The sequence below is a fragment of the Cebus imitator genome, unplaced genomic scaffold (assembly GCF_001604975.1).
Source record: "Cebus imitator isolate Cc_AM_T3 unplaced genomic scaffold, Cebus_imitator-1.0 Scaffold134, whole genome shotgun sequence".
Lineage (NCBI taxonomy): Eukaryota > Metazoa > Chordata > Mammalia > Primates > Cebidae > Cebus > Cebus imitator.
Window position 1 is genome coordinate 5057486 of NW_016107449.1, and position 18366 is coordinate 5075851.

The window sequence follows — 18366 nt, forward strand, 5'->3', positions numbered from 1 at the left end:
GAGGGGAGGGGAAAGGAGGAAATTCTTCAGGGGTTGATCCAAGCTACTCAGAGGTTTTATTCACCAGCAGCATCAGCCTCACTTGGGAGCGTGTTAGAAATGTGGTGTCTGCCTCTTCTCTAAGTGGCCTGGCTTATTCTGTGAAAATGGGTCACTATTCACTAGATCCAGAAAATGCCACAAAATCATGCAAATCAAGAGGTTCAAATCTTCATGTTCACTGAAGAACACCTGTGAAGCTGCCCAGGCCATCAAGGGTATGCACCCAGTATCTGAAAGATGTCATGTTTGCAGAGACGATGCACACCATTCTGACATTACCAGGGTGGAGTTGGCAGGTGTGTCCAGGCCAAACAGTGGGACTGGACACCAAGAAGAGTGCCGAACGCTTGCTCCACATGCTTAAACATGCAGAGAGATACGCTGAACATAAGGGTTTACATGTAGATTCTCTGGTCATTGAGCATAGCCAGGTGAACAAAGCACCCCAGATGTGCGGCCAGACTCACAGAGCTCAGGGTCAGCTTAGCCCACGTGTGAGCGCTGCCTGCTACAATGAGATGAATTGAAAAGGAACAAACAGTCCCTAAACCAGAAGAGGCTGCACAGAAGAAGACAGCCTGTAAGAAACGGAAGAAACAGAAACTTATGGCGCAGGAATAAATTCGACACACAACAAATGCAATTAAAAGTACAAGAAAGGAAAGAAGGAAGGGAGAGAGGGAGGGAGGGAGGGAGAGGGAGGGAGGCAGGCAGGAAGGAAGGGAGGCGGAGGGAGGGAGGGAAATAAAAGGAATGAAGAAAGAAAAAAAGAAAAGAAAAGAAAGGAAAAGAAAATGTAGTGTCTCAGGTTCCCCATCCAAGATCTCCTGCTCCTAATCTGCATTTTAACAAGATGCACGGGGTATTTGTGTGCACAGCACAGTTTGAGAAGTGCTATTCTAAGGTGTAGATGAGGAATTCTTAGCCAAGAAAGTGCAAGCTTGTGGTTCTCAGCTTTAGCTTAGAAGCATGTGGGACACTTAAAAAATACTGACGACTGAGGTTCACCCTAGAATAGGATGAACCCAGGGAACCCAATCTCTGGGGGCAGAGCCTAGGCATGGATGTGTTTTCAAAGCACCCCAGGTCACTTCAATGTGCAGCCAAAGCAGAAAATAGAGGATAAGTGATGCTAAGAGCTGCGGAGCACTCTGTGACAACACCCTGTCTGAAGGAAGCCCTGTCTCCTTCATGGGCTGCCTCCTCTGTGCTTGGCAATGTCAAGGAAACTGCCCTACACAGGCCCACGTCGAATCCACAACTGTTCAGAAGATGGCCTAACATGGGGAGTCCAATCTTTTGGCTTCCCTGGCCCACACTGGAAGAAGCAGAATTGTCTTGGACCACACACGACATATATAAACACTAAAGACAGCTGATGGGCTGAAGAAAAAAATTGCAAAAAAAAATCATAATGTTTCAAGAAAGTTTACAAATTTGTGTTGAGCCACATTCAAAGCCAGCGTGGGCCCATGGGCCATGGGCTTGACAAACTTGTCTAGACCTCATCCTCGAGTTACAGAATAAGCCTCCTTTCACTGGAGAAATACCTTACTATTATAGGCTACATGAAACACTCATGCATATTACAAAGTGGAATATAAAAATCTGCTGCCCTAAGACATTGAACAGCTTCAACGTATCCAGCAATGCTTTATTCAAATGTGGCCGGACAGTGTGACCAAAAGGAGAGCATGGACACTGGGAAACCAATCAGTCAGATTTCCTATTTTCATAACTGAGAGACAAAATAAAAAAAGGGTTGACAGCAGGTGCACATGTTTGAAATACTTTTGCGAAAGCCCATTGCCACAGCCAAATGTCAGTCTCTTGGAGGCATAAATTAATTTACCACAAATGCATGCCTGCTTGTGTCTGGATTCAGCGAGGGCGAGCAGTAAGTGTTAGACTTTTGGACAACAGCTTAAGGAATGACATTTCTCCAACTTGCTGTGATTTTCATCCTTGAGCAGAATGTTTTTCTTGGAATGGGTTTCTGGGAGGGTTTGCGGAAACAGTTCTGGTTATGTGTGCGGGCCCCGAAGGGCGCTTTTATGAATTTAGAGCGGCAGCTGTCCAGGCAGAGGGATGCTCTTTACCCAGACAGCGTGTGCCCCAGTAAACATGTGGATGGCTCTCATGGAGCTCTCCAGACACGTGGCTTGTGCCCCCTGTGCCAGGCCTTACCTGGTACTGCTGCCCCGTGCAGAGAATGAGGTGGTCGTAGAGCACGATCTCGTCCGTGGAAAGCACAACATGCTTGGTTGCTCGGTCTATGCCGGTCATTCTGCCCACCACGACATTAACCCAGGAGCACAGTGACATCAGTGCATAATCTTTATCATTAAAACAGTGGCTGCAAAGAGAGATGCTCCATAAGTGGCATTTGAGCAGCTGACAGCGGGCATTAATTAGACATCTGGTGAGCTGGTTCAAGTCCCCTAGTGGGCTAAGTCTGCTCTTGCTGTGAGTTTATCAGGCTGATACTAGGAGATTTTTCGTTATGAAACAGTCACAAATTGACATCTTCCCATTAAAGCTAAATTGTTCCACCTGGCTTAGGTCAGCCCACAGCTGGGAGGGGTGTGTGTGTGTGTGTGTGTGTGTGTGTGTGTGTGTGAATTCACTATTATATCTTTCTTCTGCTTCTATTTCATGGTGGTTATAAATTCGCTTTAGCTGTTAAATTGTCGTATTGACCACAGCCTCAAAGGGAATGAGAAGGAAGAAAGTAACATCGTTGAGGATTCTCAAAGCCAGGGGTCAGATTCCTTGAATACCGAAAACCCTTCCTAGTCGCTAATACTTTTCAATAATGACTCATTCTGAGAATTAGTGTATGGCTTCCTGCCAAAACAACAAAACACATTTTACTTAAAGAAGATGGCAATTAGGGAGCTCCGTTCTCAGCAAGTCTCCCTGGAGGCTTTGGGGTTCACTCTGCAGGGCAGAGGTGATTTTCCAGGAACACAGACTTCTGCTGCCAGCAGGCCCAGGGCCGGCATTCGTGCTGAGGCTTCAGGGTGCTGTGGCTGCAGGCGCCTTCTTTTTCTGGATCTGTTGGAGTTGGTGTGCTCTCATGTAATGTGGTAAGAGTGGATTTCTTGTGGCTTTGGGTTTATTTAAAGAGTTTTGTGAGGGTTGTTTCCAGAATTCTCTGAAAGGATTGACTTCATGTAAACCAGCTTTTAGTGATTCTGTCCTGAATACCGAGAGTCTAAGGTAATAGGACAATAAGTGCTTCTTTTAAATTTAGGCTGCATGATTCTTTTCTTCCTTTTTCTCTTAACATAAAAACATTAAAATTTTTATTTATTCATCTATTCATTTATTTATTTTTAGAGACAGGATATCACTATGTTGCCCAGGTTGGTCTCGAACTCCTGGGCTCAAGCGATCCTCCTGCCTCAGCCTCCTGAGTAGCTTGGACTAGAGACGCGTGCCACTTTTATGCCTGGCAGCATGGTCCTCTTCAAAAAGAACTGTGCCATGGTCTGTGTCCCTGCTCTTTTGCCAACAAGCCTGGACTCAGTGTCCCCCTGCTATCCTTCAGTTTCCTCACCTCTCAACACAGGATAATGAGCCCTACCTACGTTCCTCCACCGCTGACCGCTGTAAGAAGTGACTGTGAGAATGTAAGACACGCTGCTTTGTTAAGCAGGATGCATATGTGAAGAGTATTATTCTACATAATATTAATGAGACAGAATCCGGTTTACCCTCCTTGGTGGCAAACAAGATTCCGATGTGGCCATGAGAGAACATTTCTTCTTTTTGATCTGCACATAAGCCTGGTCTTACCACACAAAGAGAATTCTAGTCATGGGGGCATATTAGACCCCGTTATAGGACCTGTGAAAGGGCTCTGTGAAACAACTTAAAAACAAGAAGATTTCTTCTTAAGAAGAAAAGAAAATCGGGGACTGGCCTATCACAGGAAAATAATGGATAGTGAGATGAAACTCTCTTGTGAAAAACCATTTTGCTAGCTTTATAGGAACACAGGAAATGTCATGGCTTCCCACATTCGCGACAGACCCACAAAAGCTTGTTCTGATCTGCTCCAGATCCCTACTGTCAGCCATCCACGATGAGGAAAAATTAAATACAGTTAGTGCACAGCGGTTTGTTTTAGGAGGCTGTGCCCAAAGATAAAGGCTCTCAGAGGAAATTTCTGGAAGGTGAAGACAATGATATTTTTAATGACAGTTGGACAGTAGCATTGATCACATCAGAATGCGTATTTCAGAGTTAAAATGTGAAGCTCTGTCCAGTTGGAATGGCAGTGCAGACCACTGATTTTTAGGAAACTTTACTAAGTCACGGACGGAAGTGTTGAAGAACATGGGGTGATTGCTGTTACAGTATGTTCCTACACTGAATGATTTTATTTACTTATTTGAGACAAAATCTCACTCTGTCACCCAGCCTAGAGCACAGTAGTGCCATCATGGCTCACTGCAGCCTCAACCTCCAGGGCCCATGCTATCCTCCCACCTCAGGCTCCCGAGCAGCTGAGACCATAGGTGTAAGCTACCATGCCTGGCTAATTTTAAAACTTTTTATAGAAATGGGACTCTCCCTACATTGCCCAGGCTGGTCTTCAACTCCTGGGCACAAGTGATCTTCTTGCCTTGGCCTCCCAAGGTGCTGGGATTACAGGTGTGGGATATCATACCTGGCCATTTCTCAGTTTAAAATATCATTGTGTAAGTGATTTCTACCCATTCTACATATTACTATCCATTCTGGACCTTCCTTAATTTCCTCACCAGGTGAGTGAAACTATATATTGAAGACTATAAGTGATATTTTTTCAAAATTATTTTTTAAGTAGAATGAATAAGCTTTAATATTCGAACACAGCAGGGCCTGACTCATGGCTTGGTAATAAGAGAAATGCCTCCACTAGGCTTCCCCAGAAAAGAGAGACAGAACCAAAGAAGGCACATCAGTGAAACTTCGTGTTTCTCAAGTGACCGTGACTCAAAACTAATGTGAAAGACTGTCTTCACAGAAAGTTCTGAAGACAGATAATAAGGAGGAGAAAAAAAGCAAAAGTGCAGGATGGGGAAGTTTCTGGAAAAGGGCATAGATGAATAGTTTGCTCTAGGTTATAGAGCCCCAAGCTTGGGTCAGAAGCCTTAGCCCAAAGCTCCAGGTGTGCAATTAGAAGCCAGCGCTGGGGGCCGCACAGGAGTCAGTGGAGACCTCCACCTCATGGAGTCAGGACTCTTCCGAGCTGGAAGGATCCCTAGAAGTTCACATAAAGGATTAATTGTGACACTCCTAGAAGACGGACTATCACAATTAACTTTCAATTAGTCAGTGCTGATTTTCCAATTAGTGGGTTTCTCCTGCTTCCTGTTCCTGCTCCTCTCCCACCGCCTTCCTTTCGGCTGCATCCCAGACACGCCATTAGCACCTCCACCAGAGGCTGGTCAGGGCAGGGGAAAGAAGACAGAAGTGGTTCAAAAAATCCTAACAATAATAAATTAAAGCACTGGTTAATGACAAGTTCAAAATTAGTATTTGGAATCAGGGATTTAAATTACTAAATTTATGAATGTCATTTGCACCTGTTATTTTGAAACTCCATGATCAGAGATAATTTCCTTTATTGGGGTTATGAGGACCATTTGAAAGGCATATCCTATTTATGGTTCAATCTTATCAAAATATGTGGTTTCTAAGAAATAAGATGACATGCAGTTACCCATGCAAAGGGGTCTGGCTGTGTTATTTAGTCCCTAATACTTGCTTGAGAAGACTTTTGCAGGTATTTCTGGAGGTAACTTTAATCTGTTCCACATTATTTACTGGGTATCTGTTGTGTGCCAAGGACTGTCTCAGATATTGAGTATACAGCAATGACTCAATGAATAAAAAGGCAAAAATTTATCCCCTGGTAGACTTTATATTATAGTTGAAGGACTCTGAATATAAAGAATAAACATAATTTCAAAAGGCAAATAACACAATATTTAGGAGGATTTAAGTAGCAAGAAAAAAGCAGAGCAGAGGATGAGGGACTGGAGTGTGCTGGCGTATTAGCTGCAAACGAATGGGGCGTTGAGTAGACCTCACAGAAAACGTGAAGTTTAAGAGAGAAAAGCAGAGACCTCAAGGTGGGGACGTGCCTGTTACATCCGGGGAACATCCAGGAGGCCGGTGTGGCTCAAATGGGGAGAAAAAGGGCAAAAGTCATAAAAGGTGAGGCTAGAGAAATAAGTAGACGGAGACAGAGTTTAGGCTGGAGCATCACAGCATTTTCTGAAATGATGAAAATGTTCTCATCTGTTTTATCCAATATGGTAGCCACTGGCGACATGTGGCTAATGTGACTGAGGAGCTGTTGTTTTCATCTCACTTAATTTTAATAATTTAAATTTAAATAGCCACACACATGACTAGTGGCCAGCATATTGGATAGTGCAGTTCTGGGCTGTGAGGAGGTGAGATGATCTGAGCCACCTTTCTGCAACCTTGCTCTGGCGTCTGTGCCAAGAATGTGGAGGCAGGGACAGCAGCAGGGACACCAGTGGCTTCCGCCCACTCAGTCTGCCATGGTGCATCACACCTGCAGAAAGCCCCCTCAGTAGCTGTTCTCTCCTCAAATACACCCAACATGGGATTGAGGGAAACTTACACTATGCTGATGGAATTAAGTTCCTCTTAAGACATTTGTCAATAAAACCAACATTTCCTGGGAATCATGTAATTTAGAAAGAAGGAAATGGAGGGAATGTGCTCTTGGCCAGAAGTTGGTGTTATGATAATTTTAACAAAAAATCCAGCAAACTTAGCTTCTCTTCTCATGTACTGCTCATGATCAAAAAAAAAAAAAAGCAAAGCTCAGAGAAATGAAATTCCTTGTCCAGGACCTTAGTGGCATGGGCAGGATCTGAAACCACATCCTCCTGGTTCAAACCCATGCCCTTTTTTGTAGCATAATGACATCCTTCAAAAAGAAAGTTTATAGTCTGATAAAATTATTAAGTGGAAATGAACCTTGTTCTCCTGGCAAAGAAGTTGTGTTTTTCTCTCACTCTTTGAGGGCAAAACCAGTCTTTTTCACAGAGGCAAGAGGGTCCCTTCATCATGGAATCTAAAATGAATCCCCTGGGAGGGAACAATTTCCTTCCTCCTTATTGGAAAAATTGGGAGCTTGTTTCTAGAGGCAGGAAAACTAATATTTCTTGTGCCCATGTTTTGCTACAGGAAATTAAAATGAATAAAAGCTGTGTGATAAAGACATGATATTTTCCAGAACAGATGTTGTCAAATAGTGATTCTATTGGGATGAAGACAATAAAGCTCAGCCAGACTGGCGTGGAAGTGCTTTGCCTGATCAGCTGCTGAGTACAAATGGCCAGGGTGGCTGTGGGATGCATATCCCAGTGAGGCGCCCCATCAGAGGCAAATGTAGTCAACAAGCTCCATTGCCCTGTACTGTCACTCAGAAACCAAAGGCAGGACTCGCTGGGTCTGGAGGCTCCACCCCAATTGTTTGTAACAGGGCAGATGTCTTCCTAGAGATACAAACTGGTGGTCCCAGTCCATCACTCTTGGACAGTCATTTGTGAACACACTGATACTTGTATCTCCTAAGTGTTGTCTGAACTCCAGGAGAAAAGCCCTACCACTTTTTCCTTTCCAATCTGGAATCTATATTAAGCATGAAATAGACTGCACACAGATTAGGACATTTAGGCCCCAGAATGAAAAAGCAAATAAAATTCATACTCGCTGGCTAAAAACTTCCTTTTTTCAGTGTCCAGAAGTTCTTTTCCTGGGAGTCCGTGAGTTGAAATCAAGGTGAGATTATTAAACTTCAGGTGAGAGCTAAAGAAAAGGAAAAATGGAAAAGAACAACCAGTTAAGTGCAATTTAGCAAAAGCTTATCATAGTTCAATTTAAATTAATATCACGTCACCCAACTGTTGAATTGGTTTTGGAGCTGCTAATTCTTTGCATGAACCTTCAAACAGAGCCAACCATTTCAAGGAAAAAAGGAAGATGGGGCTGGAGCTGCTAACTGCAGAATCTTCCAAAAAGCTACACGTTAGTAATGAGACAGGTGTTTTAAATGTGCTTCTCAAAGTAAAACTAAATAAAACAAACTGGGAGGAGGGAGATAAATTTAGTATAAAGTTTAAGTATAAATTTTAGACTACTTCTATTAATAATAAACTGCTTGGAAGCATAATAACCGCAGCTCAACCCTGATGAGTATTGCCAATCAAGCATTTTGAATGGCTCATTACTCCCTCTAGTCCTCACAGCAATCCAGTCAGGTCAGTGATATTATTACCCCCTTTTTTTTAGGTGGAACTGAGGCAAGTAATTTGCAAAGACCATTGATATGATTTGGCTCTGTGTCCCCACCCAAATCTGCCTCATCATGTATCTCCAATAATTCCCACGTGTTGTAGGAGGGACCAGGTGGGAGGTAATTCAATCATGGGAGCAGGTCTTTCCCAGGCTGTTCTCATGATAGTGAATAAGTCTTATGAGATCTGATGGTTTTAAAAATGGGAGTTTCCCTGTACAAGCTCTCTCTTTGCCTGTTGCCATTCATGTAAGTCATGACTTGCTTCTTCTTGCTTTCCACCGTGATTGTGAGGCCTCCCCAGCCACTTGGAACTGTAAGTCCATTAAACTTCTTTCTTTTGTAGATTGCCCAGTCTTGAGTATGTCTTTATCAGCAGCATGAGAATGGACTAATAGAGTAAATTGGTACCAGTAGAGTGGGGTGCTGCTGAAAAGATACCCAAAAATGTGGAAGCAACTTTGGAACTGGATAACAGGCAGAGGTTGAACAGTTTGGAGGGCTAAGAAGAAGACGAGAACATGTGGGAAAGCTCGGAACTCCCTAGAGACTTGTTTAATGGCTTTGCCCCAAATGCTGATAACGACATGGACAATAAAGTCCAAGCTGCGGTGGTCTCAGATGGAAATGAGGAACTTGTTGGGAACTGGAGCAAAGGTGAATCTTGTTATGTTTTAGGAAAGAGACTGGTGACATTTTGCCCCTGCCCTAGAGATCTGCGGATCTTTGAACCTAAGAGAAATGATTTAGGATATATTGCAGAAGAAATTTCTAAGCAGCAAAACATTCAAGAGGTAACCTGTGTGCTGTTAAAGGCATTCAGTTTTATAAGGGAAGCAGAGCATAAAAGTCTGGAAAATTTGCAGCCTGACGATGCAATAGAAAAGAAAATCCCATTTTCTGAGGAGAAATTCAAGCCAGCTGCAGATATCTGCATAAGTAACAAGGAGCTGAATGTTAATCCCCAAGACAATGGAAAAAATGTCTCCAAGGCACATCAGAGCTCTTCATGGCAGCCCCTCCCATCACAGGCCCTGAGGCCTAGGAGGAAAAAGTGATTTCGTGGGCCATGCCCAGGGTTCCCATGCTGGGCAGAGCCTAGGGACTTGGTACCCTGCATCCTAGTTGCTCCAGCCATAGCTGAAAGAGGCTAATGTAGAGCTCAGGCCATGGCTTCAGTGGGAACAAGCCTCAAAGCCTTGACAGCCTCCATGTGGTGTTGAGCCAATGAGTGCACAGAAGTCAAGAATTGAGGTTTGGGAACCTCCTCCTAGATATCAGAGGATGTGTGGAAGTGCCTGGATGTCCAGGTAGAAGTTTGCTGCAGGGGCAGGGCTCTTATGGAAAACTTTTGCTAGGGCAGTGCAGAAGGGAAATGTGGAGTGAGAGCCCCCACACAGAGTCCCTACTGGGGCACCACCTAGTGGAGCTGTGAGAAGAGGACCACCATCCTCCAGACCCTAGAATGGTAGATCTACCAACAACTTGCACTGTGCACCTGGAAAAGCCACAGACACTCAATGCCAGACCATGAAAGCAGCTGGGAGGGAGGCTGTACCCCAAAAAGCCACAGGGGTGGGGCTGCCCAAGACAATGGGAACCCACCTCTTGCATCAGCATGACCTGGATGTGAGACATGAAGTCAAAGGAGATCATTTTGGAGCTTTAGTGTTTGACTGCCCCACTGGATTTTAGACTTGCATGGAGCATGTAATCCGTTTGTTTTGGCCAATTTCTCCCATTTGGAATGGCTGTATTTATTCAATGCCTGTTCTCCCATTGTATCTAGGAGGTAGCTAACTTGCTTTTGATTTTACAGCTCATAGGCAGTAGGCACTTGCCTTGTCTCAGATGAGACTTTAGATTGTGGACATTTGAGTTAATGCTGTAATGAGTTATGACTTTGAGGGGTCAGGTATGGTGGCTCATATCTATAATCCCAGCACTTTGGGAGGCCAAAGTGGGTGGATCACCTGAGGTCAGGAATTTGAGACTAGCCTGACCAACATGGTGGAACCCCATCTCTACTAAAAATACAAAATTAGCCAGACGTGGTGGTGCATACCTGTAATCATAGCTACTTGGGAGGTTGAGGCAGGAGAATCACTTTAACCTGGGAGGTGGAGGTTGCAGTGAGCCAAGATTGCGCCATTGCACTCCAGCCTGGGCAACAAGATTGAAACTCTGTCTCAAAAAAAAAAAAAAAAAAAAAAAAAGACTTGGGAACTGTGGAGAAGGCATGATAGGTTTTGAAATGTGAAGACATGAGATTTGGAAGGGGCCAGGGATGGAATTATATGGCTTGGCTCTGTGTCTCCACCCAAATCTCATCTTGTAGCTCCCATAATTACCATGTGTTGTGGGAGGGGCGTGGTGGGAGGTAACTGAATAATGGGGGCAGGTTTTTCCCACACTGTCTTTGTGATGGTGAATTAGCCTCAAGAGATCTGGTAGTTTTAAAAACATGAGTTTTCCTGCACAAGCTCTCTCTTTGCCTGCTGCCATCCATGTAAATCGTGAGTTGCTCCTCCTTGCCTTCCACCATGGTTGAGAGGCCTCCCAGCCACATGGAACTGTCAGTCCATTAAACCTCTTTCTTTTCTAAATAGCCCAGTCTCGGGTATGTCTTTATCAGCAGTGGGAGAACAGACTGACACAACCATGTGGCAAGTAAGTTTGGAGTCAGGATTTGAACCCAGGCTGCCTGGCTCCAGCATCCTCTCACCTTACCTCTGCCCATACTGTCCTGTAGACCCAAATTGTTCAGAGGGATCCAGAGTTGGTCTAATTCCCATCGGCTGACATTAGCTTCATTACATTCAGATACACACAATTACTCAAATCAGGATACCAAAAAGTGTCATCTAAGAGGAAATTCTAGAAGGTTCCTTTTTAAGAGCAAAACTGCTTTATTTTTGTATCAGGCTTTCCAGAGCCCAAAGCACATTCATAAGCATTCGCATAGAGATTAATCTGCACAATTTATGCTGGGGGTAGGGGAGAAGTCGGTTTTTCTGATCCACATTTTATATGTAAGAAACTCAAGGTTGGAAATGATAAGTAATTTGTTCAAGGTTACAAAGCTCATAAGCAGTGCCAGCTATGAAAGCCAGGCCTGCTGGTCCCAGGCAGCACCCTGCTCCAGGCACCCACAGCCGTCCCTCTAAGCAGTCCTGCAGGTAAAGTGCACCTGAGTAGAGGCCTCTAAAGAACTCACGTGTTCAAGGCTCACTCCATGTTTGCCCATCAGGATTTAAGATGCTCTTGCTGCAAATCCACCCCCTGGTTAAAGTCAGTAAAATGTTATGGGTGAGTTGATCTTTTCATAGGGTTCATGCTGATGAGAATTTTTTTTCTAAAATCTCTTCTTAGTACACACCTCCCTTTCAATCAACCAAATGCCAAAAAAGAAGCCTTCACCAAGTCGGAGGGAAACACCTGCCCTCCTTTCCCATGAGAAGACTGGAAGTGTTCCAAATGTGGAACTGCTATCAATTTACTGACAATCTGTTAAGCAGCACTAAAAGCAGGAGACTTGGTGATGGCCCAGGCCAGCAATGCAATAAACTCAACTGAACCTGACATTTAAAAATAGCTCAATATTATGAAAGGTTTTGCTCTAAAGTCTCTAAGGATGAGTGTCATTTAAGAATGAATATTCTTACATGATAAGAAGAAAACTAAGTGCATCTTATCCTCTAATAATAAGAATAAAAAAATCAAATATCTTCAAATAACATAAAGGTCACAATTAACCCAGCTACTTCCGGCTGACAGTCTGCAAGTGCACACTGATTACTCGTCTCTGATTTATTACCATTTAATGGAAAATACTAATGCTAATAATCATAATAAGTGTTTATACTCACATGCAGTTAAAATTTATCCCAGCTTTGGGTGCTATGTGATAGAAATGTGGTTTATGTTAAAGCAATAATAGTTATATATATGGGCCCTTTTTACATCTCTACATAAATAGAAGGTTGAATAATTACCCGGCTATAACTTTTACCACAAAGACAATCCCTTTTGTTTTGAATCATTTGAATTATCAAACAAAATGGATCAAATGACTTATAAATTACCCAACTACCACGCTGCATTATCCTAATTATGCTGTTGTACAATTTAAAATTTCCCCCCAAAAACAAAGTCATTTTTTAAAAACCTAATCTATAGTGATATAGTACAAAGATTTTTTGGGGGGAGAAAGGCATTTTCTGAATTTTAATACATTTAAAAAAACAGGTTTCCACTCTTTTTCTTTAGCCCCAGTTGAATTCTTTTTGCATTCTTCACTGTTGCTGTTCTGGGCCTTTCTCCAACCTTGAAGTTCTCTACTGTAACCTCTCTTGTTATTTTTACTACCCCGCTTCCTCAGCCTCAAGTGAGCACATCTCCTATGCCATAAGGAACACGGGGACTGGTCACCAGGCATTTTTCTGTTTCCTTCTTACCGTGTCTAGAGTATTCTTCCATTCCCCTGAGTCAGAAGAGACCTGTCTCCCCATTAACCCTGTCTCCTCTTCAAGCTCCTCTCCAATCTCTCTCAATTCCTCTGAGAGCAAATTTCTCTTACGACTATACTTAAGATACCTGGACATCACCAGTCTCGTGCTGACAGAACAGATCCATGGAGTCAGCTGGGCCCATGACCCGCTTCTCTGCTTCTCCGTGTGTGGTTTCCATTTTCAGGGTCACCTCAGGTCCAAGGTGGCTCCTGGAGCTCCGGCCATCACAGCCACATTACAGGCAGAGGAAGGGGAAATGGGCAGAAAGGGCTGTCTATGAACGAGCCTTCCTGAAAGTCCCACATTCCTGCTTACCTAGCCAGAATTCAGTGGCATGGCCAGGGAGCAGCAAGGGAGTCTGGAAAATGTAGTTTTTCAAAGAAAACACAGTGATGTTTCAAAGAACCACAGTTCCCAGGGTTTTGTCACCAAGTGCCAAATGAGTACTAGGGGGCAATCTGAAGTCTCTACTTTCATTGACTCATGGAGGAAGGATGAGGTTGGGGATATGAGAAGGTCTTTATTAATCAGGACCCAGCCAAAAAAACAGATGGCGGACTCCACAAGGTCTTACTGAATGAAGGTGGTGATATATGCAAGGTTACAGGGACAAAGAGGGAAGGAGAGTACCCAGGGTCTAGCAGCAGTGGTGCCATCACTGCTTCTGGGCCTGAAGGAGCAGGGGTGGAGGAAACAGTGAGAGCTGGGGCCAGGAGGAGGTTTCCCCCAGGAGCTGTCAGACAGAACCTCCTGTGTGGGACAAACGGTCTGGAGGCTCTCTTTCATGACTCTTTTTTTTTTTTTTTTTTTAAACCAGCTGCTCCTCCTTTGTCCATTTCTCCCTAGCCAAGCTTCCCAAGCTTCAGGCCTATTTCCCTGGGTGATGTTATCCACCGCTATGACTTCATCTTACACATTTACTACAATGTACTATACTATAGTGATTCTTCTGAGCTCTAAATCTGATTTCTAAATGCCTATCAGCCCTAACTGGCATGCTCCAGGGGGGTCTCAAATTCAATATGTGCCCAAGCAAAGCTCTTGATAGCCTCACCCCACTCCTCCTCTGTCTCCATCAAAGCTATGGCCAACTAATAACCTCTCGAGCTAGAAATTTGAAAGTCACTCTCAGGCTCCTTTCCACTTCCCACATTGGCCACCATGTCCAATCACTTTGACCCTGTCCACATCTCTTGAATGCCCCCCTATTTACCCCTCCTATAACACACTGCCTTAGTTCACCATCTTGTCTCCCTGGCAGGCTTTGTCTCCCTGGCATGAGTCTCTCTTCTGCCCATCTTCCACACAGCTACTGGAAACCTCTTTTTAAATTAAATAAAATCTCAACAGTTTCTGGTTTTAAAATCCCTACGTTTGTTCAACAATGAAGGTAGCTACAGAGCACGCTCGTGAAGATCCCGGTCTTAGGAGTCGGACTGCCTCAGTGCGGCTCCCAGCTCGAGCACTTCTAGCTTATTCATCTTTACAAGTTATTTGACCTGTCTGTGGCTCTAGAACCTAATGCTTCTTAGGGGTTCTGTGAAGATGAAATGAATTATTGTCTGTAAAATGCTTAAAATACAGCCTGCTGCATACTGCATTTTCTTTTTTATTTTTGAGACAAAATCTCACTCTGTCACCCAGGCCGGATTGCAGTGGCTCTTGCCACTGCAACCTTTGCCTCCCGGGTTCAAGTGATTCTCTTGCCTCAGCCTCCTGAGTAGCTGGGACTACAGGTGCATGCTACCACGCCCAGCTAATTTTTGTATTTTTAGTAGAGATGGGGTTTCACCATGTTGACTACACTGGTCTCAAACTCCTGACCTTGTGATACACCTGCCTCGGCCTCCCATAGTGCTGGGATTCCAGGCGTAAGCCACCGCACCCAGCCGTACATTTTCAATAAATGCTAAGTATTTTTATTACCAAACTGTTCAGTCCAAATTCCCTAGCATGGCATAAAAGTCTTTACGGCTGGGCCCTAACCAAATTTCCCCAACCTTCTTTGTAACATCAGCCTCCTTGCTATTCAGGGAAGGTTTCCTGCCCTTTCATGACTTTATATGAAAATATCACCATCATTTTCATTTTTTTCTCCAACCTCATATTTTTGCTGTGATGATTCTCTCTATAATCCGATTTGACAATGTCTAAATATTTAATTTCTTAAACCTGTTAACTATGTAAGAGTATTGGTTTAAAATCATGAAGTTGATAATACATAATTATAAGAGACTGATTTTTAATTTGATCACCTAGGAATATTCAAAAAGTTCCTTCAAATAGAACAGTGGATCACGGAGTACAGCTTGGGTTTGGGCATGGATTCGATGAAATGGCAGGAACAGCAGAACCACAGATCTGAGCATGACGCTCAGAGCTAATGGTGGTTGGCTTGATGTATAAAAACAATAACTAACATCACTGTGAGCCCTCAGCTCCCGAATGAAAGGTCACCATGTCATGAAAAAAAAAAGTTCCAAGTTAAGTGCTCAAGCCAATGAAACATTAAACAAGGGCACCTGCATTTTCGCAGCAAATAATTCCAGTGGGGATTTCACGTTGCTGTGGATACAAAGGGAGGAACAGCTCAAAGATACTTGTAAAGCAGGAGGGATTAGAGTATCCAGGGAAATAAGTAAAAGGTATTAGGTTTCATTCCATGCTTCAGGAGGACAGCTACAAAATCAGGTCTAAACATCCTAACCTTCAAATAAAGAGGGCCGCATTGCCAATTTATTGTGAATATGATAACAGCATAAAACTTTTCATGTTGCTTGCCCTTCTGGGCAGTAGATACATGTCAGCCTGCTAGGCGATCACTAGTTATTTTCTAGCTGATTGCATGTGTGTGTGTCTGCAGGGTGCAGGCATAGCAAAGGCAACCAAAGCAAGTGATTTAATTAACTGCTTTAATTAATGCTGTTATTTGAACAAACAGATAATGTAGAGAAATAATTACCCCACATCGATCTAAATGTTTCCATTTAATTTACTAAAACTTCTGCTTTCTGAAAGGTTCAAAACAGTGACAGAATATTTGTCAAATGAAAACAAATCCTAGCTCACGATAGATATTTAACATATCTACATATTCTACTAGTTCAAAAATAACTCAGATTTAATTCAGTCTTAACAACAACACATAATGTTATAAAATACTATAGATGGAGTTTAAAAGTTGGGAACTATGCAAACTTCCAATATTAAAGGAAAAGTACAGGCAAAACAAATCCAAACAAAATATTTATTGAAGTACACAGCAGATTAAGAGAATCCACCGGTTTTTCCCTGAAAAAGAAATTAACTTTCTTCAGCAGTATTTTTTTCTATTTAAATCATAAGAGACTTTTGGACAAAGTCCTGAGCCACTAATTTAATTTTTTTACTTTTACAAAACATTTTATTTTGGAGGATTTTAAACATACGTGAGGTGAAAGAAGCTTAGCAATTGCTAACATTGAGCTGCTTTTGAAATACCAACATTGTTTGTTGTGGTTGGAGTAAACATCACACATTGTATTATTTCATCATAAATTCTCTAACATGCAAGAACCTAACAATAAAATAAATTTCAGGAAATGGGGAAGGTGTAAGAAACTGTTCAGTATTTAAAGAGATTTCAGGGGCACATTTGGACCTTGTTTGCATCCTTATCCAAACCAACCAATTAACTGTAAAAGAAAAACTTTAAGACCACTGGGAAAACTGAACACGGACTGGTATTAGATGATATTAAGGAGTTATGGGGTGTTTGTTTGAGTATGTTGATGGTACTCAATACATTTTTGTTGTTAGTAAAAATTAAAAGGCAGCTGCATCCATGGCTACAAAGCTGTTGGCCATGACACACTCTGACCTCCAGGGGGAGACCGACGAGAGAGATCCACAGAGAAGGCGTGGGATGGAGGATTCTGAGCACATCTAGAAGGGAGTGGGCAGTTCGTGGGGTGAGGCAGAGGTTAAAAGCTCTCTCTCTGACCCTACTTCTCTCTTTTCTTGGGTGCCATCTTGCCCAGCTCCACCTTGGGTGGTGGGTCAGAGCTCCCTGGTCCTGGAGCTCCTGTAGGAATCAGGATGGGACCTGGAGAAACGGGGCAAAGAGCAAATCTCATAAGATACCCTGAATCTGGGTGTGACTCAACACGGGACCCGACACTAAGGTAGAAGTGTCTGCCTGGAGGGCTCTGGGTGCTCTCTGGAGTCCTCAGGGACCTGGCAGGGGAGGAGCGTGGTGGCCAGGATAGGAACTAGGTAGAAGGTCAGGTTCTCAGATAAAAGGCTTATGTATCACAAAAGAAACACATATATCCTTACTGAAAAAAATGAAAATGCATGCCATTCTTGAAATGTCAGTTGAAAAAATAAGAACAAAATTTGGGAGTTCCGGCAAGACAGATTAAAATGAAATTGATCTTTCCTTTATAATTTAGGGGAAATGATTAATGATGTTTTTATCTATATCTGTGAAGTAAAAACATTATACATCTATACTTTAAGCACATGTTTATATATACTGAGCACACACCAGATGTAAATACCAAGATGGCAGCTATCAAAGACAGGCCAAAAAGCCCTTGCACACAAGAGATGGGAAAACACGACACAAATCAATTTGTTCCTTAAGAACGGAATCATGGGCCGAACATGGTGGTTCACGCCTGTAATCCCAGCACTTTGGGAGGCCGAGGTGGGCAGATCATGAGATCAGGAGATCAAGATCATCCTGGTCAACATGGTAAAATCCCGTCCGTACAAAAAGACAAAAAATTAGCCGGGTATGGTAGCGCGTACCTGTAGTCCCGCTACTTGGGAGGCTGAGGCAGGGGAATTGCTTGTACCCGGGAGGCGGAGGTTGCAGTGAGCCAAGATCACACCACTGCACTACAGCCTGGCGACAGAGCAAGACTCCATCTCAAAAAAAGTAAACAACAACAACAACAAAATAATGGAAGCATGGAGCATCATGGGAATTCAAAATCAAGTGAGATCACTTCTGGCAGGGGAGGATGAAGAAGAGCTTTATGCTTTGGGCAACTGGCCGTTAGCAAGGGTTTATTAACACCACGCAGGCAGGCTTCCTTATGCTTGGCAGATATTTCTTCTTGGGCCTTCCTTCTTAATGGTGATAGTTTAAGCATGAGACTTTGTGAAATGGCTTCCACTAGGTTCAATTCAGCATGTTAATACTATGAACCTGGGGTCATAACTTCAGCTATATAATGTTAATAATAACTTAAAAACAAGGCCTGGTAAGCCCCAAAGTAATGATCTGACTTAGAAGTTATACGATTTGCTAAGAATTAGAAAATATGGTTTGGAAAACAAGCCCATAAAAACAAGTTAGTTACAATGAGCAATTACAGGGGGGAAACAGGTTTCCTTATGAAATAGGCTGCCAATTTTGGGCACATGTCTGCATAAACGGCTCCTAAACCTACTTGCATGTCGGAATTATCTGGGGATTCTATTAAAAATACT

General features: G+C 43.1%; 1 protein-coding gene across 4 annotated transcripts in view; it reads right to left on the bottom strand.

Moving 5' to 3' along the window:
• CFAP61 (cilia and flagella associated protein 61) overlaps window positions 1-18366 on the bottom strand; it is a 302253-nt gene that overhangs the window by 102685 nt on the left and 181202 nt on the right. For all 4 annotated transcript variants that reach the window (XM_017541511.2, XM_017541510.2, XM_037743091.1 and 1 more), the window contains 2 exons: window positions 7789-7887; window positions 2230-2398 (listed from right to left, as the gene is read on the bottom strand). In XM_017541511.2, the coding sequence (XP_017397000.1) occupies window positions 2230-2398; window positions 7789-7887 (268 nt within the window). The remainder of the gene's footprint in view (window positions 1-2229; window positions 2399-7788; window positions 7888-18366) is intronic.